This window comes from Nyctibius grandis, chromosome 11 (genome assembly GCF_013368605.1).
Source record: "Nyctibius grandis isolate bNycGra1 chromosome 11, bNycGra1.pri, whole genome shotgun sequence".
Classification (NCBI taxonomy): Eukaryota; Metazoa; Chordata; class Aves; order Nyctibiiformes; family Nyctibiidae; genus Nyctibius; species Nyctibius grandis.
In genome coordinates, this window is record NC_090668.1 from 27,491,246 (window position 1) to 27,514,465 (window position 23,220).

Consider the following 23,220-nt stretch of genomic DNA (forward strand, 5'->3'; position numbering starts at 1 on the left):
AGCAGATTTGTTGAAACCACACAAACGCAGACCCAAACCAGTGCATGCACACACCAAGGCATGAGTTTCATAGCATCTTTTCAATGTACGAGGTCACAGCAGAAGTCTAAAAGTTGTGTAGTCCTAACACCCTGTTTCTTATTACGTTCCTTATCCTGTAAAAAAAGGTGCGGAAAATCCTGTAATGAGATAAACTGTTCTCACGGGGAATTTCTTAATTCATTGGTCTGCTTCATATGTGCCCTTATGCAAGGACACTATTTATCTCCTGTCTATGAATAAGTTAAACTAGTCTGAGAAGGTCCTCAAGGCATATGAGCATATATTTTTTCATTTCCACTATCCTTGTAAACAGTATCAGATTAAAAAAATGCTTTCTAGTGAGGAGCTGTAACATATTGCTGTTCCATGGAGTAGTCTTGTCATGCCCATGTTAGCAAACTAATCGTAGAGAATTACTTACATTCTGTGCTCTTTCCTAAGTCAAACAGTTATCATACCTGCTTTTTGACAGAAACTATGCCATCATTTTAGTGATCCTGGTTCTTGCAGTGCCCTCAACATATATTTTTCCCTAATCTCTACTCCATCCAAATACCACCTCTTCCCTACGATGTTCTGTTTTCCATATAAACTTTTGTTTTCTGATTCTCTTTCCTGCGTAGAAGAAAAAGTCACAATCTTCGATACATTAACCAAGTTGGAAATCCCCACATCCCGAGCTCCTTACTTTCTTTTGTCTAAAAGATCTCTTTGTTCTGCACTGATCAAACCACTATTTGAATTGATCCTCTTTTAAGCAGGGAATTGAATCAGATGACCTCTAGGGTCCATCTCAACCTAAGTTATTTTGTGATTCGCAGGAGATGGTTGCTGTAGGCAGATGATTGCTGTGTATGATGTAGACTCTGTTCACATTTAGCTAACTAAAAGATACTTATGTGTTTTTATTTAGCTGAATGGTAAATTTTACTGTACGTGAATAGCATCCACATCTCTGGTAATACAGCTAATACTACATATATTTAATAAAAGAGTTTTCTGAAATATGAAGTTACTGTATTTTTAAATTATGTTCCATGCAAATCTTTAGCTTCATGTGAAGATTTCTTTCTAGAGAAGCCAGAACCTTGGTAAACTGTAACCTACGAACTCTGGCCATTTAGGCTTTGATAATTTTTTTCTAGTGGCTCTGAGCTGGATGTCTGAAGACTCAGTTCTGTTCCAGCATGTGGTATCCCTGAGTAATTTTTAAAAAATTATTATTTATTTGTTTATTTTCTAATTGCAGTGCCCAGGCATTATGACTACTTTTAAAGTGGAGAAATAGTCTTGCTTGCTTTACTAGTAAATAATGTTTTCTGTTAATAATGTTGCTGTTCTCAGTTGATACCTGGTTTAGGAAGGACTAACTGCACTTTTCTTCTGAAGCAATGCTTATGATTATTGTTGACCAAAAACTGAACTTTGTATTTCTCCCCCTACGCCTTTTTCCCTAGGGATTTTGGCAATTGGTCTTATCAATGAAGCTCTGGATGAAGGGGACACCAGAAAGACTATTCAAGCCTTACAGATTCCTGCAGCAAAATTGGAGGGTGTAGCCCCAAAAGTAGCACAGCATTACCAGGATACACTACTTCGAGCCAAGAGAGAGAAGGCACAGGTGAGTGCAATTAAATGCACCTCTTGAAAAACCTTTACATCTGTGTAATGGGCTTCTTACTGGTGCTGAAAGCCAGGAATCAAAACTGGAAGTGGAGAGCTGGGCATTCTGCATACCATCAGCTGATCTTACCTAGTCAGTTTGGATCTTTCTGTACTAGAGAGAGATTTCCAGCCAGACTGTATAAATCTTCATGAACTGCAGAGATGGGTATAAGGATAATAACTGCATCAGATGGCTTGCTACAGCTAATCTCAGGTCCAGAATGAGATATGTATCTTGTTTGCAGAGAAATAATATGCCTCATCTATTTCTGCAAGGAGACCGTGTTCGTTCTAGGAGTTCTCAACTTCAGAATAAAAGTTTCCTGTAAACTCAAGTATTTTTTGTAGCGTTCTTTGTTAAATGTAGTCACAAGCGTAGTTATATATGGCAAAAAGAAAGTTTCTGAAAGTGGAAAATCTGTTAAGTGATAGATTAGAAAAAAGAAATGAAGCAAAGTACATGCTACTAGCAAAATGTATACTGATGCCTGTTGTTCACCTGGTGACACTTTTATTGCTAACGATTTTTTGAGCAGTAGTTGTCTTTCTTATTAGCCAAGGACTTCTACCTACTTGTACATAGTTGCTGCTTTCACTAACTAACTAAATGGGAAGGTGAAGATGGGGAGAGGAAGACCAAGTCTCGTCTTACAGGTTTAGGAAAGAGGATGAGAGTGCACGTGTGCCTACGCAACTGATTTTCAAGTAGTGTGGATGTGATACAGATTTTTTTTTTTTTCTCATCTATTTACAAAGTAGCAGCAGATGTCTGCCTTCAGCAGCTTGAAAAACGGTTTGGTGTTTTTTTCCTGCTGTGAAGCTCATTGCTCTAATACCAGTGCAGAATTTTGCATAGAGACTAAGATCTAGATTGTGTTGAACACTGATATTTTTTTTTTTTTTTTTTTTTCAGTAAAGGTAAACCCGTGTGATGGCAGTAGCTGAAAACTGTACACATTTCTGATGGAAATGATTAAGCAGCTTCCCCAAGGGCCCTGAAAGGGTTAATGTTCCTCAGGAACCCATTTTTCGCTGAAGCATTTCCTCCCGATGAGTCAGAATGAAATAATGAACTCTTTTTAGTATGCGCTCAAGCTTGTGCCAGGCTTGTGCTGGTAACTTCTCAGCTGGCATGAAATGACCTTATTTAGGCATATGTTCAGTTTAGGGCTTCTCCCAGCAGCATGGCAGTAATTTCAGAAATTGAAAGATCGTATTGTAAAGTAACATTGAGGGGAAAATAGTCGCTATCTGCAGTCAACTGTTACTAACTGGTGATTTCTGTCCTGTGGGGCTGAGAGGGATTGTAGTTCACCACAACACGTCGTTCAGTTGCTTCTGTGAATGGGGAGCGCTGTATGATGCATGTTTCTCACATGATGGGTAGAGAGAGAGAACAGTAGACCCTGTGGTATGTTACTGTGTGTACCTTCCAGAAAGCCTGCAACAGCGAATCCATAGAAGGGCACGGGATGGTTTCGGTAGTCTTCGGGTTGACTGGTGCTGGTGGAGGTTACAGTAGAGGAACTTGTTTCTTTGATTATGCTCCCCCACTCACTGGACAGGAATTTCGCTGTTGCTGGTACTCTTGTGGGGCTATCTGGGCTTTCAGACGAAATCTGCCTGCGAAAGACATGTTGGTCTCTTGAATGCAATATCATTAAGCATGTCAGTTTCAGGCCTGCCAAAACAGTGGGAAAAATGTGGAAGGTGTGTAGCTACATTTTCAGTCTGGCCCTAAAGCTCTTGACCACTGTAAATAGTGGCTCTTTTGTGCAGTGTGATTATTATTCCGTACTAGAAGTAAATGTTTCCTGTGTTCTGTTTGTACCAGGAGAATTGTCAGAGGGGTGGCAGTTGTATCTTAGCATTTCTTTCCATAGTTACCTACAGGAAGCAACAGTGGGCGGGGAGAAGCTATGCTTGGCACCTGCTGGATCATTGTTCTTTATGTGTATTTTGGGACTTGCTAAACACTTGTCTATTTCCTCTTCTCAAATTTCGGCATGTAACATGAGTTGATTGGATTTCTTCAAATCCCAGCCAAAATAGGGTACTGTGTGATCACTGCTTCTTGACAAGGAATCTGTTAAAGACTTAAAATGTGGCTTTGACTGTTCTGTGTGTAAACCCAGCCACAGTATGTACAGTGCTTTTCGGTTCGGTACTTTGTACAGGCTTGTGAACTTTTGTGGACAGGGACAAGAACAGCCTGATGTGGCATTAGTTACCCGAGAGTTGTTAGCTTCTGCACACAGTCGTGCATCAACAGCTTTCTGTTCTGAGAACTGTTTGTAGCCATGTTCTGTCGAAGCACTAACGTGTGTTGCTGGAAAGTCATGTCCTCTTAGCAAGTATGGCTTTAGGACTAACCGGTACCGAGGCCTTGGCCTTGTGTTCTCTTTGAGTATCAGAGTGATTCCCATTGACTGAATTTCTTCTTCATTCTGTTTCCTGAAAAGAGGTTTGCCTGGGAGGAGGTATTGAGTCTGGTAGTGCCATAGTAGTCTCTGCTAGTCACAAATGCACATGATGTCCTTGTGTTGGAGTCAGTTAGAAAGACTGAAATGCTTCTTGTTCCCTCTGGTACAGAAAACTACTATATTGGCTATTGTTGAGTATGGGTTATTTTACTGAGCAAAAATAGTGATACTTGTCTCCTCACACTGTGTATATTTTTCTCATTCTTTTCAGGACACACAGGATGAAACAGCTGTACTTTGGCTCGATGAAATTCAGGATGGGATTCATAGGGCAAACAAGGACACAGAGGAGTCTGAGAGGTGTAAGTATTGTTGCACAATACTGCAATTAATGCTCATTATCAACCAAATACTGGTTACTTAAGGAAAGGCTGGGCACTAGAAATGTCATGTAGATGTGGCAAAGGAAATCAAATGCACTTATGTGCTTCTGGTGTAGTAATTTTTCTTTAAAGAGTGAATGTCAGATTCTTCAAATATTAAACTTCTTATCTCTTGGGGGATATGCTATTTTTCGAGTTTCGCATTTGACCACGTTACCTCATTGGGCAAATGTCTATCAAATTGTTTGTCATTTGCAACTAATTGTGTGTCTGTGTGTGGTTAGTTACATATGAGAATGTTCACATGCACAATTTAAATGGTGTTTTCTGGGTGCATTACCTTTTTGTTTGTGTGGCATACTGTTGTCTTGTCTCAGTTCTATGAGGTATTTCTGGACTACCTCACATCTTTTTCAAATACAGACTACAATACACATCAGGGATATCCACCTTTGCTCTTTAGCCCAGTTTGCAGGTGGACTGGCCCACCCATTGTTCATCCCTGTCTTTATAATGATGTCTTTTCTGTCCCCAGAAACAATGAAGTGTTTGCTACTTTTTGCTTAACTTGGTGTTTTTTTGGGGTTTTATGGTAGTTTTTTTTGGGGGAGGGGTTCTTCCTGGCAGAAGCTTTCTCTTTAACAAAACATGAGGGTTTTCAAAGTCTTCTGATATATTCTAATGGCCTGTTCTCTGTGCATACTGTTTGTTTGCTTGGTACCACATGCTTCAGAGAGCTTGTTTTTATACATTTTTAAAATGTGGTGGTGTTCTATCTGCATTTACTCTGCATCTCTAATTTTCCATTACATTCAACATTTACACCTGTCTGCTTGTTTTGCTTGATTTGTGCAGTATTAGTAAACTGATTGTTTTCTCTCTTTATCTTATATTTTCTTGGTTCTGTTTCTTCATCTCGGGTGGACTGATAAAATGTCTTACTTTCCACTTCCAAAACTTCTAATTTGATGTTAGACTCATACTTAAAAGTTATCCAAAGATGCACAGTCAGTCCCTTCTGAGTTTGCTTTGAATAGGCAAGCGTACTGGAAACGGAAGTTTCATTTGAGTCTGGAATCTCTCTGGTGCCTTCTGAAACAGATAGTCCAAAGACACTGTGGAATCTGTCCTATGAGGTTTTCCAAACTCGGTCAGACAAGGCCCTGAAGTTAGTCCAGCTTTGAGAATGGGATTGGACTAGATTGCCCTCCAGCAAGAGTTCTTAATGAATCTGTGTATCAGATATGTAGAATTTCTGGCACGGTTGATTCCTCTCATCCTCACTCTGTTGGTGCAGAAATAAGCTTGCTTTTATATTTGTGCCTTGTCCATTTGAGGAAAATCAAGAGGTTCATAAAAATCTTTCTAATGAAAGACACAACGAATTTGTCCCAACTCCATGGCCTAGTTCAGTTGTTTTTAATGATATTATTTGGTCAGTGAATTCCCCTGTCAACTGCCTAAAAAGAAGAGGGCAGGGGGAATAGGGTGGAGCTTTACCTGTTCATCTTACTGTTTGTTCCCCGCGGTACCAGTGCAATTCTTCCACCGTTTTCCCACCCACCGAGCACTTTGGCAAGTTTGAATGTCATGCCAAGGAACATTTGGTCAAAAGCAGATTAAAGTATGTGCCCTTAAGCCTCAATAAGATCTTCAGATACCGTTATCTATCCATGTATGAACAGACATATTTGCAGTCTTACCTAGTGCAGAAAACTATTGTATTTCATGTTTGCTGTGTTAGTGCGATTGCTGTGCTCTTTTGAATATGTCTGTATTTGAGTTGCAGTTCTGGGGTAGCCCTGGAATGACATGTTATTTTTTCCTCTTCCTCTGCCCCCTGTTTTTCTCCAATCAGGTTTTTGACTTGTTTACAAACTACTCCGTGCTTTTTTCACTAGGGATGGATGGCACTAGTTGTTGAAAAGGTCCCTTTTTAGTTGTGACTGGCTCTGACAGAAGAAACTGCCTTAGCTCTACTCTGACGCCCGTTTTAGTTAAAACATTGTGTGTTGTTGAGAAGGACCAGTGGTAAATCAGCACCATACAGGGACTCGGCGCACACAAATTGTGTGCTGTCAGGTGCAGTACCATCTATGGTTGGACACTCCATACTGAAGAGGCCTCTATACTGCAAGTTGTTTGATTGTTTTCTATTTATATTTTGTATTTATATACACTTAAATATTTGTGTATATACACATACAGCAGCCGTAAGTGTGTGTTCACGTTGTCTTGCTCTATTCTGTTGTTCTGCATTTGCTGTGAGTCGCTGGGCCCCTGAACGCCAGGATAACCTGCTTCCTTGTGTTATCAAAGTCTCCTTAGGAATTCTGGCCATTAATGAAGCAGTGGACCGTGGTGATGTTAGCCAGACCCTGAGTGCCTTGCGTTCACCAGACGTTGGGCTATACGGAGTCACTCCAGAATGTGCCGAGACTTACCAGCGAGAGCTGTCAGAAGTCAAGAGAAGAAAGATGGGAGCAGGTGAACCTCAAGTAGCTAACTGTTAGCGAAATAAATTCAAGATTATTGCGTGTGGAATTGGAACCAGAGGTAAAAAAGCCTCTGGGGAGAAGTCTTGTGTTACAGGTGGCAATTGTGGATGCTTTGTGAACTAAGATTAAAAAAAAAAAAAAAAAAAAAGTGAATAGTAGAATGTTCTCTGCTTGTAGAATGTGTTGTATTTAGGTAGTTCTTGTATGAGGTCAGTAGGAACTTGGAAACGTTCCTTCTTTTGCTTGGAGGAAGGAGCATCTGATTATGTGGATTTCCTAGTTGTAACATTTGTATGTGGGAAAGATAAGACACTTGTCTGCTTTTGAGACTTACATGCAGTTTCTGCTCTTAGGGGGCAATGGCAGTGAATGGGTGAAACACTGGGTGAGAGGAGGCTATCATTATTACCATAATCTGCGGACCAAAGAGGGAGGATGGGATGAACCAGTGGAATTTGTGCAAAATGACACACAGCTGTCACGGGAGGAGATACAGGTAGGGTAGATAACACATGCTCTCTCTCTCTGAGAAGTTGATATTCCTGCCATTCCCATCCTTAATGCAGCTCGTAACAGAGAACGCTTCAACGCCATAGTCACGTTAACAAGCTTAGTAACTCGTTTATTTCACTGGGCATTGTCAGATAGTGTGTGTCAAAACTCCTTGTCCCATTTCAGAAAAATCTGTCCTGTCAGTAATAGGGTACAGGACCATGGTGTTGCTGTTTATTGAAAGGCAACTTGGAAGCTTCTCGTAAGCACAATATGGAAAGCTGACGTAACATCCTGTTTCTTGTATCTCCATTCTCTTTTTCTCGCTCTTCTTCCTACCGTAACATTAATCCAGAGCACCATATCTGGAGTCACTGCGGCATACAACCGAGAGCAGTTGTGGCTGGCCAATGAGAACCTGATTACGAAACTTCAGGCTTGCTGTCGAGGATATCTTGTTCGCCAGGAATTCAACTCAAGAATGAATTTTTTGAAGAAGCAAGTCCCAGCAATCACTTGCATTCAGGTAATGATACCCTTTCATTTCTATTTGAAACTTGTACTCTGCAATTGTTTTCTGTACACAAGCTTGTTGAAAGTTTTTGTTCCATTCAAACAGTTACAGCACATGATTGTCTTCACCTCATTTTGCAAATTATGTGAACGCGTTTCCTTCTCCCAAGGAGTTTTGGTATATTATTTACTTTTCCACGTCATATATAATCAACAAAGTTGTCTCAGGCAGAATTGGAGAGAGAAAAACTTATTTGAAGAAGCTGTACCTATCATTTTATTATCAGATTCAGTGTTTTGCGAATAGAGCAATATGAAGTGTGTTGTGTGTCTTTATGGTGATAATACCATGTGAGGAATTACTATTGTGGTTCCTCATGAATTGAAGAGAAACAACATGGTTTTCAGTATGCCGAGTAAGATGATTCTTCTCTTCAAATTTGTCCAGGGATTTGGAGGATTGAGGACCTGGAAGAGATGGTAGGATAATTCAGCATGAGGTTGGGTGCATTTACAGGAGAGCAGTGAAAAAAATCTTTCTCTGGTGTTGTAACTGAAATGTATGCAAATGAAAGAGATGCTTTGCAGCCTATTACCACTTTATTATTTGAGCAGTATATGTATGTTTGTTTCTGCCTAAGTAGCACACGCTCTGCATGTATATTTGAAAAAAAAACCACAATAAAACCCCCCAAACCACTCCCAGCTCATTAAAATAACACTCTCTCCCTTAAGTATAGTCCAACCCCTTGCATAACTTCTGGTACAAGTATCAGTAGCAGTGAGTCTGCTCTGAAGGCTTATAATGTTACATCACTGCTCTTGCCAGCAGCAGCATCTAACGCATGATCCTCATGTAGAACAGTTTCTGTCAACGTGACTGTTTAGTGATCTCCTTGATCTCTAACTGTGCTTTAGAAGGCCCAGGCTCTTCATGGGGTAATTTCAAGTCTCTCATGATTACAGTTGGTGAAATACATAATGCTTCACACTGTATATTTCTTGATAAAATAAGCACATCTCCCTCACATTTTATGTAGCCAAGAGGGAAGTCAGGAGCTGAGGAGCAGAAGGAAGCTCAGATTTGTAATTGCTTCTCTTTAATCAGAAAAGTAAAGTCAGTGCACCTGTTTTCTGTTTTCAGTCCCAGTGGCGTGGCTACAAGCAGAGGAAGGCATATCAAATCCGTTTGGATTACCTGCGAGCACAAAAGGACCAAGTAGTGAAGGTAGTGAAGGCTCCCTGCTGACTGTTTTGCTAAACCTCTTGGGTAGTGAACTTTGTAGGAAAGGTTTTTATCTGAGTGTTTTGGTTACCCTTCTATAGATTCAGTCAATGACCAGGATGTATCAAGCCAGAAGACGTTACAGAGATCGTCTGCAGTATTTCAGAAATCATGTAAGAGGATATCTTGTTAAATGAATTCAGTACCTGACTTTTGTACTCTTTCCAAAATGAGGTCAAGTGCTTTTTTTATTTTTTTTTTAATCCCAGATAAATGATGTTATAAAAATTCAAGCCTTTATCCGAGCAAACAAAGCTCGAGAAGACTACAAAACCCTCAGTAAGTATTGCCAAGAGGATAAAACTGATGTGCCTCAAATCTATTTGCAAGGGATATTGCTAGTGTGATCTATAAAATCAAGACATTTTTGAAGAGTGATTGGGATTAAGTTGGTAGGGTGGTGCGGAGAGTAGGTAGGTTTTGAGGCTAAAGGAAAACTTGATTCCGGCCGTTGCTTTTGCTGCTGAAAAATAGAACCGTAAAAAAATAGAACCGTAGCTTTGCAGTTAACTTTGGCAGTGTGGACTACCCTAGGCTGATACTGACTTCATTCTTTACTGTGTGCTTTTCTCATGATTTACTCAAAACAAGAAATTCAAAATGTCAGAAGCTGTTTAGACACGGTGGTGCTAATTTTATTCTGTCTGCTCCTTCATGTGCTGTTTAAACATAGATAAGGCGTATATTTACTTCTATTTCCCATCCCCTGATGTTTTCTTGCCTATTTTTAGTTAATGCTGAAAACCCACCTATGGCTGTGGTTCGGAAGTTTGTCCACTTGCTCGATCAGAGTGACCAAGATTTTCAGGAGGAGCTTGAGCTAATGAAACTGCGTGAGGAAGTTGTCACCTTGATCCGATCCAATCAGCAACTGGAAAATGACCTCAATCTCATGGATATCAAAATCGGGCTGCTAGTGAAAAACAAAATTACATTGCAGGTAGGAAATGTGCTGGTGGGAGACCAACTACAGATTGAACAGAGCCCAGCGGTAGTTAGCATGGAGAGCTCCTGGCGCTGGATGTCGGTTGCTCAGGCCCAGCGGAAAACGTTGCCCCAGACTTGCACGTTTTACTCCCAGTGCGTTCTTACTCCATTCCACTAATTTAGTATATATCCCTAGAAAAAAAACTGTAGGAGGACAATAAACAAGACCTGGAGCTAAAAAAAGATGAACAAACACCAGACTATCTTGACCTAATGAATGCAACGGATTGTGTGTTTGAAGGCTTTGAGAATTCTGTTTTGTTGCACCTTTGTGGTTAAGTGACATGCCACAAGCTTGCAGCGAGGGGGGTGATTTTGGAGGCAGGAGACACTCTCGTGCCACTTGGTGTTTGTTGGTTGAAGGAGGCCACCTCTATCACTTGGCTGATGAGATTAATTTCACAAAAACAAGCTCTTGCTGATACAGCATTGCCTTTTCTTCAAGCTGAAGTTCTGGTCAGCTTTTCATTTGGTCCTGGATGTCATGACAGTAGGAGGCTGTGGCTTTTGCGCTGATGCCTGCAGCACAAAGTGCCATTGGTGTCAGAGTATGTAGAGGTAGCGAGCTAGCTGAGTATGAAATGGGGGTTTTAGGTTTTAAGCCAAATCTAAAAAGGAAAACATTTTCAAGCATCTTCAGGATGCTACTAGCTTTGATAGTAATTGCTGTCAAGAGTGACAAACCCTTCTAGGGTTTCGGACAGATTCAGGAAGTTGGGGACAAAGCAGAACATGTACTTCCAGTCAGAGAAATTGCTGCCATAGCAAATAATGCTTCACTTTAATAGCGCCAGGCATACCTTGACCCTGCCTTTCCACGTACAAGAGAAGTGGGCTCTCGGATGCAACTGTTTTCCAGTATTGCCTGTTATAAAATGCTTAGAGTGGAATCTGTCCCTATTACTTCTTTTCAGGATGTTGTTTCTCATAGCAAAAAACTTACGAAGAAGAACAAGGAACAGCTCTCTGACATGATGATGCTGAACAAACAAAGGGGAGGTTTGAAAGCTTTGAGCAAAGAGAAGAGAGAAAAGCTGGAAGCCTATCAGCATCTGTTCTACTTACTTCAGGTAAGCAGCTTCTGATGCTGCTCGGTAACTTCTTGTATAGAGGCTCATGTGTCTTGGCACAGTCTTTGTTTATGCACTGTAGTTTGAGCCACCATAGTTCTTAGCGACACTGGCCTGTGTGGGCGTGCACACTGAGTAGTTTTTCTTGTTGTTGTAGACTAACCCAACCTACTTGGCCAAGCTGATTTTTCAGATGCCTCAAAACAAATCCACAAAGTTCATGGATTCTGTCATCTTCACGCTGTATAACTATGCATCCAATCAAAGAGAGGAGTATCTGTTGTTACGACTTTTCCAGACAGCACTGCAGGAAGAGATCAAGTACGTGGTAGCGTACGGCACGTTCTTGCTGTTGAATCTTTTTTGGCAATTTCTCAAATCGAGGCAGTTTTCACATTCTGTCTCATGGTAATATGCAGATAGTGCTAAACTGTCCTTTCATTGTCCTCTTCCCATTTCATATCCGTTCTTAATGTAGTCTATAAAGGAAGAGTGGAGTATGTCTGTTGAGGATGAGAACTTTTTACTTCAGTCAAGATTTCACTGCTCAACATGGCAGCTACTTTTAATCTGATGTGAAGTCATCCTAAAATTCAGTCTAATCTCCATTCTCCAGGGTCTGGTTATAAACACCTCCAACAAACTGCAAACGCAGGCTTTACGAGCCAGGGAGAGAGCTAACGCTAAGCTCTCTGGATTTCTAAAAGCTGATGAGGAGGCTGAAACCGAGAGGCTTTATTGTTTGGCACATCTATTTACTGTCAGTGTGAGGGACTCTGGCTGTCCTCAGGCATGTTTTGTTTGATTGATTGGGCCTTAGGAGCTCGGTGTTACATGACTTCAGTTCTTTACAATGCAGAGCTGCACAACTTGCCGTGAAGAAGAATTGTGCAATAAAATTTTTGGGGAACCACTCTTTAAGCATTCTTTGGAATGCTTTTGGAACATGGAGATGGTATATGCCCTGAAACAAATAACTTCTAAAAGAGATTTTTTTTTTTTTTTTTAACCTTAAAGTCATGCTTGGAATAGTAGTCCAGCGAAATGTAGATGCTTTGTTCTCTGCCGCTGTATTTCACATAGCCGTATACTGTGAGCGGCTTTCGTTGTAGATTGCTTGTTTTCTTGTTTTAAATACTGGCAGAAACCTACTGTTCTTTTTCTTCTCTACGTAAAACATGCTCTGTTTCCTTTGTATTTTTGCACTGTGCTCTCAAATAGAATGTACAGTTGGATTTGCATTAATTGTTGTCGAGATGACTACTGGCAAGTTGCATTGGAATTCCCAAACAGAGGTCATAAGTTTCTTGCCCCATCTGTCTTGAGAAGTGTTCCAGTATTGTTCTTATACAGTGTTGTAGTTTATTGCTGTATTGAGGTCTTAGTACAAATCCATCATCTGTTTCATGAGGGTGATGCTCTTTACCTGTTTTATGCCGAGAAATGAATCTAAAGCTGACAGAATTATGGATACCTCATATTTCATATAGATTCTTTCTTCTTCAGATCAAAAGTAGACCAAATACATGAAATTGTGACTGGGAATCCTACTGTTATTAAAATGGTAGTAAGTTTCAACCGTGGTGCCCGCGGTCAGAATGCCCTGAGGCAGATCCTGGCACCAGTTGTGAAGGAAATCATCGATGACAAATCACTCAATATCAAAACTGATCCGGTGGATATTTACAAGTCTTGGGTTAACCAGATGGAGTCTCAAACTGGCGAGGCCAGGTATGGGAACTGTTACTACTGTGTTTTTCTAGACATTGCTTGGCTGCTTTGCACTGCTCAGTTAATTATTCCAAACCATCCTTTGCTTTACTGCATGCATCTGTCCAGCTGATACCGACTTTTCCATATCCTCAAGACAGTTTTCATCTGAGAGTTCTAAAGCTCGTGTTCTGGCAGTGGTGCTGAGGGTATTGAAAGGGAATCTCATTAGGAGATGCAAGAAGAAATGCTCTTTGGTGTTTGCCTATGTTGACTTGATAATTAGCTATGAGATGCTCTCTAACCTCAAAGAAATCATGGTAAGAAAAAGTATTTGGAAATCAGTTCTGTGTCAGTCTCTGTTCGTGTCACATATAGCCTGTGCAAATTTATGTACTGTTCGCAAGCCAAAAAAACTTCTTGCTGGAGGAGAAGCACGATATTGCAGTTCTTTTAGTCCTAGCATCTTTCTAATTAATATCAGCCGCTGATGACAATTGGATTGTGCTAGATGGTTTTGTGTCATTCTGTTTTGTTTTTTTTTTTTTCTTCCAGTAGAGGTGATTTGCTAGAACTTGAGGTTTCTATTGTGTTCTGTTGTGTTGTTTTTTTGTTTGTTTGTTTGTTTTTAAATGTACTTTAAAAAAAAAAGAAAAAAGCCATACAGATGAGTGAGTTTCCTCATTCAAAGCAATCTTCAGTCATATATCTTGCCATAGGCCTGGTTCAAAATTCTGGATGTGTTACAAATGCGGGTGAAGATGTGTGTTCATGTCCTTTTTTCATGAGATTTAGGAGCCTGAGGAATACTCACCTTCACATGTTTGACTTTTTCAAATAGCAAACTGCCGTACGATGTTACACCTGAACAAGCTCTAAATCATGAAGAGGTGAGGACACGCCTGGATGCCTCAATCAGAAACATGAGGACAGTGACAGACAAGTTCCTGTCTGCCATTGTTAGTTCAGTGGACAAAATCCCGTGAGTCTGGTGTACCACAGTATTATCCCTGAGAAGCTGTTGGTGGGTACATGCTTGCAGCAGTCTTATTTGCTGTTTTCTTTCTCTTGAAGTTATGGAATGCGTTTCATTGCAAAGGTACTAAAAGACTCCCTGCATGAGAAGTTTCCTGATGCTGGCGAGGATGAGCTGCTGAAGGTGAGGAGCTGAAAACCTTCGTGAATAATTGTCAGCCAGTTGGTCGTGGCAGGCGCATCTCATTCTTCTCCTTTGTTGGATGTATGTGTGGAGAGGAGTGCATGTACACCTTATTTATTTACTTCTACCAATAGAAAATATTTCACACTGGGCTTTTGATTGTTAGCTTCATATATGTCACCTGAGATGTAATAGATTGTTCAGAAGGAGGTATCCTGTTGCTTCTGCTTTGCTTTTAATATCTTGGCCATTTGGTCCTTCAGGTTTCTTGGCTTGGGGTACTCTTGCTCCTAGAAAGTAAACCTTGGTTTTGCTGGTATGATCACAGCCAGCTGCTCCTTTCTTGAAGAGACAGTGTCAAGTTAAAAAGTCTGTATGCAAAATTCTGATGTTCCTAATTCCCCTGTCTGTAACACTCTAGGATATTTCGACAGCAACATGTAGAGAGTCACTTTCCATGATGTCTGGTCATTTTTGTATTTTGCATTTCAGTAGGTTTGGGGGAACTAAAAGGATCCTAATAGTAGGCACTCTCAGATCAGTGTAGCTTTGGGATTTTCATTGAAGTTTCTTTGGTTTTATGGCTTTTGGTATTTGTGAAGGCCTTTATGTCCATGAATGCTTTACTTGTTAATAAAACAAAGTTTGGATCTTAGAATACTTGACAACGTCTCTTTAAACTTCTCTGCCTCTGCTTCATTACAAAATAATTACCAACCTGAATGCTGTTTTCTTCTCTCTTCTAGTTCTGTGCTTTCCCATTCTGAGACATCGATTCTTTCTATGCAGGTGAATTAATTTCTTCCATCTGTAAATTTAGGTGGAATACTGCGGTTTTCATTAATCCTCATGGAAACAATGTAATTGTCCACATGAAAGTCAAAACTGCAGTTGCGTGCAATGACTACTCGTAGATTTTTTTTTTTAGCAACCAAAACTACCCATATAATATACTGTTCTTCTCCCCCCTCCTCCCCCCAAGTTTGAAAGTTATTAATACAGTTTCTTTCACAGATGTGTTTTTCTTATTACTGATATTAAACAGCTTTGACTGTTGTCATCCCATGACATGATCTGTGAGAGTACAGCAGGGGCTTGTGAGAAACAGTTGTCGAATACATGACCTCACTGAAAGCGGTTGATAATTTCTGGGGCCACTCAGCAATGGCTAGATTTTTTCTCTCTGTTTTCAGCTGCTTGTTCAGACCCCGATCTCTTCTGTGCATTTAAGTCATGTGGCAAGCAGGCGAAGCCAAGATTAAGTGACCTGGCCCTCTGCAAATTTCTGTGAACCACCAGAAAATACTAGAGCATGCAGTGTGAGAACTGTCGCTTTACATCAGCATGTTGGGTTAATTCCTTTTCATTGCTGGAATTACTTTTGGCAAAATATCAAATACAGGTTAGAAGTATATTTGTGAGCATATGGGTAATGTGGCGTCTTTTATTTTCAGTTCCTTGAAGTTTATTGCTGCTCACATTTGACTAGGTGAATTGGATTTTGAAGTGTCAAATGCCATTTGTCTTCTGTACTTCTGATTTTCTTGCCTCTGGATTAAATGATTTCGCAGTTTCTCTCGCTAACTTTTAACTGGGGGCCTGTGCCTGAAAATGTACTTGACTTGTTGAAGAATTATTCTGAAAGAGAAGAGGGCTTTGGAGGAGGAATGGAAAGCAGTTTCCTCAGTTTAGCTCCTTAGTGTGCCATGCTTCCTCACTATTTTTGCTTTGTTGGAGATGGTGGCCAATTCTACACACTTCTGTAAGAATTAGCTCTTGTTCCATATTGAAACTGCATTACTGGCTTCCTCTATACCATGATTGTTCTGCCCTCTGTTAGACTAACTCAGTTATGTTTAATTCTCCTGTTGGATTGTCCAGTGGTCATATGAGTAGTCCATTGGTAACTTGTAATATCTCCTGTCTGTATATTTTTATAAGTTAAAGCTTTAAATCTTTATGCATAGGAATATCTGCTGTAGTGTCCTGGGACTAGTGTCATAGTAGTGCTTAGTCTTCCCTCTTCGTGTTGACTGTCCTATTATGTCTTAATGTTGTTTGTTGGTTTTTTTTGGGGTGTTTTTTTGTTTGGTTGGGGGGGGGGTGTTGTGTTGCTTTTTGGGTTTTTTTTTAACACTGTAGATTCTTTGGGATAGTGTGTGCTTGTATACAGCAGCACAGCAGAACCTTTATCTTGGAAGGGGCCTCTGGCTTACATGAAAATAATTTATCAAAGCACTGTCGTAGTAGTTTCAATAGAATTCAGTTGGGTCCTATACCATTGTTTCTTGATGCATTTCTTCTCTACTCAACTTTTCCCAGATTGTTGGCAACTTGCTCTATTATCGCTACATGAATCCAGCCATTGTCGCACCAGATGCGTTTGACATCATCGATCTTTCAGCTGGAGGTCAGCTGACCACAGATCAACGCAGAAACCTCGGTTCCATTGCAAAGATGTTGCAGCATGCTGCATCCAATAAGATGTTCATGGGAGACAATGCGCACCTAAGCATCATTAATGAATACCTATCGCAGTCATACCAGAAATTCAGGTAGAAGACCTTAGCTAATTAAGTTGGGAAGTTTGGCAGAGGGTAACATTGCAAGTAAAAGGGGATAATAATAAATTTTAAATATGATAAATTCTCTCTCTCTCAAATATGTGGTCTGTTGAAAATAAGAGATTGCACTCCATGCTGCCATAAGCGTTAATGACAATGGCAGATAAAATGTGTACCTGGAATTTATGAACAATACATTGTACGTTAATGAGATTGTGAAGTCAAGTATTTAGACGTAGGAGTTTCCAGAATAAAGGTTGCTTTTGCACATGTTTATTGTGATACTTTGGATGTGGGCAACTAAATGAACATACGTTGTTCTGTCCAATATGAACCCTGTGGTCCCACATGAAAACCCAGTGGTGCTCAGGAGTAAAGCAGGTTGGCATTTTGCTGTTCATATAGTTGAATTAAGCTTTTGTTCAAGAATAGTCATCTTCTACCTCTTGTGTTTTGGAAGAAAGAAAACCAGAGATTGCTGGGAGCAAGTGGTGTTACTGCAGTGGAGGCAGGAGGATGTGTGAACAAGGTCACCAGAGCCATAGAGCAGTCCTATGAATGCTGAAAATGAGCCAATGTTGGCATGGCCACTACCAATAGTTGAATTTACTAGGTTACTTCTGACGTGTTGAACTAAAGCTGACAAACTGTAGTATGCCGCAATGTACCATAGTTTAAAGAGGAGAGACTACACTTGGGATTGTCATGGGGAGTTAATGCTTTTGGTACATCACGCGACTCTCAGTCATACTGATTCTTCTTTTCTCTTCCTTTTTTCTGAAGACGTTTTTTTCAGGCTGCCTGTGAGGTTCCTGAATTGCAGGATAAATTTAATATTGATGAATATTCTGACTTGGTGACTCTCACTAAACCAGTTATTTATATTTCTATTGGTGAAATCATCAATACGCACACTGTAAGTATGCATAGGTCACAGTTGCTCCTTATAAGCAATGCTTACAAAGAAAATGCTGCTTCTGGCTGAAACGCAAAGTTACCAAATACAAGGCTGAAAGTTGTCTTTTGGTTGTAGTGTGCAAGTAATGTAATTTTACTGTCTAGAAAAGGATGTACGAATAACAACAACAATGTTCTTTCTGTTCATCTAGTTGCTCTTAGACCATCAAGATGCAATTGCTCCTGAGCACAATGATCCAATTCACGAGCTGCTGGACGATCTCGGAGAGGTTCCTACAATTGAGTCCTTAATAGGTGGTCTAGTTTATTGCACTTAAGAAATATGTCATATTACCTTAAATGATTTGAAATGCAGTAAAGAAATTACCTAAGCAATCATCACAGGTCGTTTGGGAGGACGCGCTCTAAAAAGCAGCAGCAGATTTGTTTCCAGTGTATTTTCTCTGACTGCAGAATTTGTTAACCTGAAAAAAACAGAGGTTCTTTCTCTTCTCCCCACCTCCCTCACCTCACTCCACTCCAGAAGTTTCTAGAAGACAGCTGGATATTTTGACATGTTTTCTTCATACCATTACGCTGGAGCCATTTCTGTGTGTGCATGTCTGTCTGTCCCAGCTTATTTGCAAAGATGTGTCCTCCATTCTGGAGATCTGTATGCATTCCTTTCAGAGTGTGGTAATAAGTGTATTAAATGACATGTGTCCCTACAGGGATCATTGGCATACGGACAAATAACTTTTTTCCCTCCTTTATAGTTTTTTTTAATATGTTAAGAATTTTATCCTCTTTCTTCTGGCTGGGGGTGGAAGTAACTGACTTTACTAATCTGTGAAAGTTTTCTAAAAACTGAGCCATGGTTCACTGCTTCAGGATATAACAAACACTGGAAATTTGCACAAGCCTCTGTCCTTCTGTGGCTTGTATGTTGCAGCTATTTGAAGCATGAAGTGTAGTGTGCTGGCAGGGGAGTGAACAGACAGTTTTTGGAGAGGATGCTTTGACAGAAAAATGCTTATCTTGAAGTCACTTGATGAGAAAGGTTGGAACCTTTTAAAGGAATGATTGCTAGCAGGTTTTCTTCCAAGCACTGGCAGAGAATAGAACGTAAGTAGTGTTATCTGAGCGAATCTAGACCTTAACTAGAACTTACCCTCCTTCGCCATTTAATTTCTCCTACGTGCATTGTATCGATGTGGTTAATAACGTCAGAGTTTAATCTTTCTGCAGCCCTTTAAAAAGGAGCAGGAGGGGAAGCATCCTAACAAGTGTTCTGATGAAAGTTCAGACGCAATTAAAGCAAGAAAATTTCATTTTGACAGGATAGCTTACTTTGTTTAATAGAAGATTACAAGCTTGGTTGCCAACAAGGCCCTCACTCTTAGGTTGGAAAATTCATTCTGATGAGGACACGGACACAGAGGCATGGTCATGTTTTTATTTATAAAGTATTTTTGGCAGATAAGCTGCTCTTCACAGTAGAGAGTGAGATGCTGAGATACAGCGTGGAATACACATACATCTTTAAGGCATACGAACTAGTGATTTTTGTGGTTCCTGGCCAGTGGCTTCTCTCAGTTTTGTGAAGAAAAAGTCTGTAATATATTCAAGATGACGTTTTTAAAAGCTGTTCTTGGCGTTTGCAGTGTCCTTTTGACAGTATAGGAAACATGTAATTTTTCTGTGGTCTTGTTATGTAGGGAAAAATTTAGGAAGCTCTAGCAGTCAAGAACGTAAAGAATACGATTTAATCTATAAACTCTTTCTGCTTGGCAGGAGAAGGGTCTGGCAATGTTAATGACCCCAACAGGGAAATGCTAGCAAAGACTGAGGTTTCTCTCACACTCACTAATAAATTTGACGTTCCTGGTGATGAGAACGCAGAGATGGATGCGAGGACGATTCTGTTGAAGTAAGTGAGTGGTAACTACCTGGCATGTTTCTCAAGAGAATGAGGAGCCTGAATTTTCACAGTTAATCTGCACGTGAAAATAAGAGAATTGAAGTGTAATTTAAACAAATGTGGGACTATTACTCCAAATACACTGAGCTTGTAACCATGTCCTTTCAATGCTGCAGCTGTTAAATTTGTTCCTGTTAGTTCTTTGTCACTGTTGAATTTGTCATTCTTTAAAAGTCTATCTTGAATGGTTCTGGAGGGGAAAACTACCAGAAAAGAAAACTTTCTAGATGTGAGTGAATGTGACAGCAGCAGTTGGATTTGCCTGCACGTGAATAATTTGTAAAGATCATCGTAAATAACCCATAGTGTTAATCACAATTGAGTTTTAACTCTGAAGACTATTAATGTAAAATTTAGATGAATCAGTATTTGTGTTGCCTGTATAATGCCCTGTGCAAGTGTTTTCAGTAGAATACTTGTGACATATGGAAGTTCTAAAGGTAACTGAAGTCTAGTATATGTGAGTAACGCTCTGTTGCTAAGTTTGCTAGTTCCTGCAGAATTAGCTTTTTTACACAGCCTTTGAGCGGATTGTCTGTATCCTGTTCATGAAGCGGGAGGCGATGGTAACTTACGATACTCTCCCTGCGGCCTTCCCCTGTCTGTGGGAAATACCTCCTTAGGATATTTTTGCTGTTGCTGCTCTCCTCTTTATGATACGGTCCCCTTCTCTCTGCACTCACTGTCCCCCAAACCTGACTCTTAATAGATAAAGACTAATAGCCTTTTTGGGAAATAGAGGTATTATTAGCTTAATGGAAAGAGAGCAATGGACTGTCAGGGATTTCATTATTACTGGACTCTTTATTCCGGAGGACTTAGTGCTAATACTGACTCTTGGCCAGTTTTAAGCAAATCGCTGTTGCTGAGATGTATAGAGCAGCTACCGGACATTCAGATGGATATTTACCTGCTCTGATGTGTTCCTGCTCAGATGCTAGGTAGTTTAACTGGGAGTTCTTTGGGTCAGCTTACACTTGGCCAAATGGACCAGTGATCTCCCAGAAGAAAATGTTGTCTCGAAAAATAACTTTAAGTTAACTGGGCTTCTCAAAAGATACATCAGTATTTCCCTACCTGCTAGAACAAGGTGACATTGATTTCAAAAGTAAAGGTTTGCCAGATGTGCTGGTAGTCCTCTAAGTTGTGGATGATGAGGAAGGTGTGCATGTGATGACAGAAATAATTCCAGCCTGACTGCGAAGTACTGAAGGTGCTATTTGGTTTCATCATGTGGCTCAAGGACAGAACTGCCTCAGAGTGGGCACTGGCTGCGATTACATCACAGCTGAGATCAAGGAATGAACCCTGTCTATCACCAGATTGCAGTCAGGAATCTGCTTTGGCTCAGTTACCATACACATGAGAAAATAGTCCTGTGGAGTTTTTTGATACCTGTTACAAACAATGTAGTGCACTTATGGATGGATAAAGTTATAGACCTTTTCTGGCTGCACAAGTTTGCTGTTGCTCCTGCCTGCTTTACCTTTCAGCCTGGTATTGCAGCTTCTGTGGTCCGCATGGCAGTACTGGGGCTGCCTTGGAATATATGGGGTAACGTCCTTGTTGTTTGAGGGGATACTGGGGAGCAAATCTTATGTACTACGGAGATGAACCTTTCAGGGAAGCGGTTTCTGGTAACACACTGTCAAAAAAGTAAAGTGCTTCTCAGGGTTCTGGTCTGGTCTAGCCTTATGACTGCCTAAGCATGCATCCAGTGATAATCTGACTTGAGGTAAATCAGTAACGTTGGTATTATTGCAGAGTGGAACAGTATTGAAGGTCTTTCAGCATCAAAGTTTTTCACCTATTCTCCTTGATTTCTTTGCAGCACAAAACGTTTAATTGTTGATGTAATCCGCTTCCAGCCAGGGGAGACACTGACTGAAATCTTGGAAACTCCAGCCACCTCAGAGCAAGTATGAAGTTGTTTTCCTGCATCCTTTTTAGACTAGGAAATTGTCATCTAACTAGATATATGTGGGTATACTTGGGAATCTGCATTTATGTATTGCAGTGGAGCTGTATCCGCTGATACTGGAGCAGTGTGTAACAATAATAATGAGGGAGTATAACGGAAACAAATTGTATGTCTGAATCTTACTCCTCTGGTAGTTGCTAGAACCTATTCATCTAGAAGACCATTTTAAATGGCAGATAGGCTTCTGCTGGTTCCCATACATGGAATGTATTCATCAAATGTGGATTCATTGGAGTCAGTATGGGAATGACTAAGCAAAACTCCTTATCCTATGTTATGCCAGAGGTCAGAGAATCTGTTTCTGGTTCTTTGTCAGCTTAAAACTGATCTGCTTATGAACTTGTAATTTTTTGTTTTCTTTTTCTAGGAAGCGGAGCATCAAAGAGCTATGCAGAAACGGGCCATTCGTGATGCCAAAACTCCCGATAAGATGAAAAAATCTGTGTCTGTAAAGGAAGATGGCAACTTAAATCTTCAAGGAAAAAAAGATAAAATCAAGACAGGCCTGAAGAAGTTGACAGAACTGGGGACAGTGAATGCAAAAAATAAATACCAGGAACTAATCAATGACATCGCGAAGGTATGCCAGTCGGTGGTTTCCTACTAATCATAGAGCAGTTTTCCCACAGTTTGCAGCGCTGTGAAACTGGCATGAGTTTTCAGGAGGAGTAAGTTTTGTAGTAGCTAATTTACAGACACAGAGCCTGCCACAGCGTTTATACCTCTTGGCATTCGGGAAGTCCTTTATTTTTATAGGATGTTTGTGTTTTCTCAAATGACTCTTGCCAGAATCTCACGCACCTTAAGGGAAAGTATTGTAGCTTGGAGGGGAAGTCCTGATGCGTGATCTTTTTTTTCCTGCTCCTTTCAACTGATTTAAGTAGCACCTCTACAAACTTATTCACACAAGGAAGTTTTGCCCATAACTTAGACATCCTAACCATTATTTATTTTTAAATGTACCCATTCAAGAATACCTAAACTATAAAGGGGGGAGCTGAGAAAAACTTGCAGAAGTGATCTAATACTATTGTACGTTGCTACGGTGACAATGTATTTTTATATCACGTTTACCAAAAAAACTATTTCCGAAATGTTATGTATGTGAAGTGAATAAATAATCGCCTTTAGGGATCTAATTAGAATTAATCATACTGTTGTTAATATGTATCAAAAATGAAAATAGAGGTAGACTTGAACAAGTGATATTTTTTGTTCTGGTATTAAGGTGACATATGCTTAAATATGGCTGACTAACAAAGAAAGATAAGGAAGTCTGTGTGCTGCTATGGTTACAGTGCTTGATTTGTAAGATACCTTTCCTACCCAGCAGTGGCAAAAATTGCTGCCTGCCTTTAGATCGCGTACTGTCAGTGCCCACTCTAGTCATTGCAACTAGAACAGCACTGAAGTTTGAGAAAGCAACAAAAGGTTCAAATGAACTGCTGTGTAGAGCTGGTTAGTTCCAAAAATAGTCAACACAGAGAAGAAGTAGTGATGCTTAAACTGGGGCAAGTGCAACCGAGGTCTTCAGCTTGTAGCATAAAGCAAGACTAAGCAAAATCAAATG

The 23,220-nt window shown here is 40.2% G+C and overlaps 1 protein-coding gene across 2 annotated transcripts in view; it reads left to right on the plus strand.

The window, feature by feature from the left end:
* The window catches only part of IQGAP1 (IQ motif containing GTPase activating protein 1), a 73,281-nt gene that overhangs the window by 41,704 nt on the left and 8,357 nt on the right, over positions 1–23,220 (plus strand). For both annotated transcript variants that reach the window (XM_068409881.1, XM_068409882.1), the window contains exons 15-34: positions 1,500–1,663; positions 4,402–4,492; positions 6,833–7,000; positions 7,365–7,507; positions 7,859–8,029; positions 9,161–9,244; positions 9,343–9,414; positions 9,511–9,580; positions 10,033–10,241; positions 11,203–11,358; positions 11,516–11,679; positions 12,865–13,089; positions 13,910–14,050; positions 14,143–14,227; positions 16,550–16,782; positions 17,575–17,707; positions 17,901–18,003; positions 19,483–19,618; positions 21,501–21,588; positions 22,018–22,230. In XM_068409881.1, the coding sequence (XP_068265982.1) occupies positions 1,500–1,663; positions 4,402–4,492; positions 6,833–7,000; positions 7,365–7,507; positions 7,859–8,029; positions 9,161–9,244; positions 9,343–9,414; positions 9,511–9,580; positions 10,033–10,241; positions 11,203–11,358; positions 11,516–11,679; positions 12,865–13,089; positions 13,910–14,050; positions 14,143–14,227; positions 16,550–16,782; positions 17,575–17,707; positions 17,901–18,003; positions 19,483–19,618; positions 21,501–21,588; positions 22,018–22,230 (2,849 nt within the window). The remainder of the gene's footprint in view (positions 1–1,499; positions 1,664–4,401; positions 4,493–6,832; positions 7,001–7,364; positions 7,508–7,858; positions 8,030–9,160; positions 9,245–9,342; positions 9,415–9,510; positions 9,581–10,032; positions 10,242–11,202; positions 11,359–11,515; positions 11,680–12,864; positions 13,090–13,909; positions 14,051–14,142; positions 14,228–16,549; positions 16,783–17,574; positions 17,708–17,900; positions 18,004–19,482; positions 19,619–21,500; positions 21,589–22,017; positions 22,231–23,220) is intronic.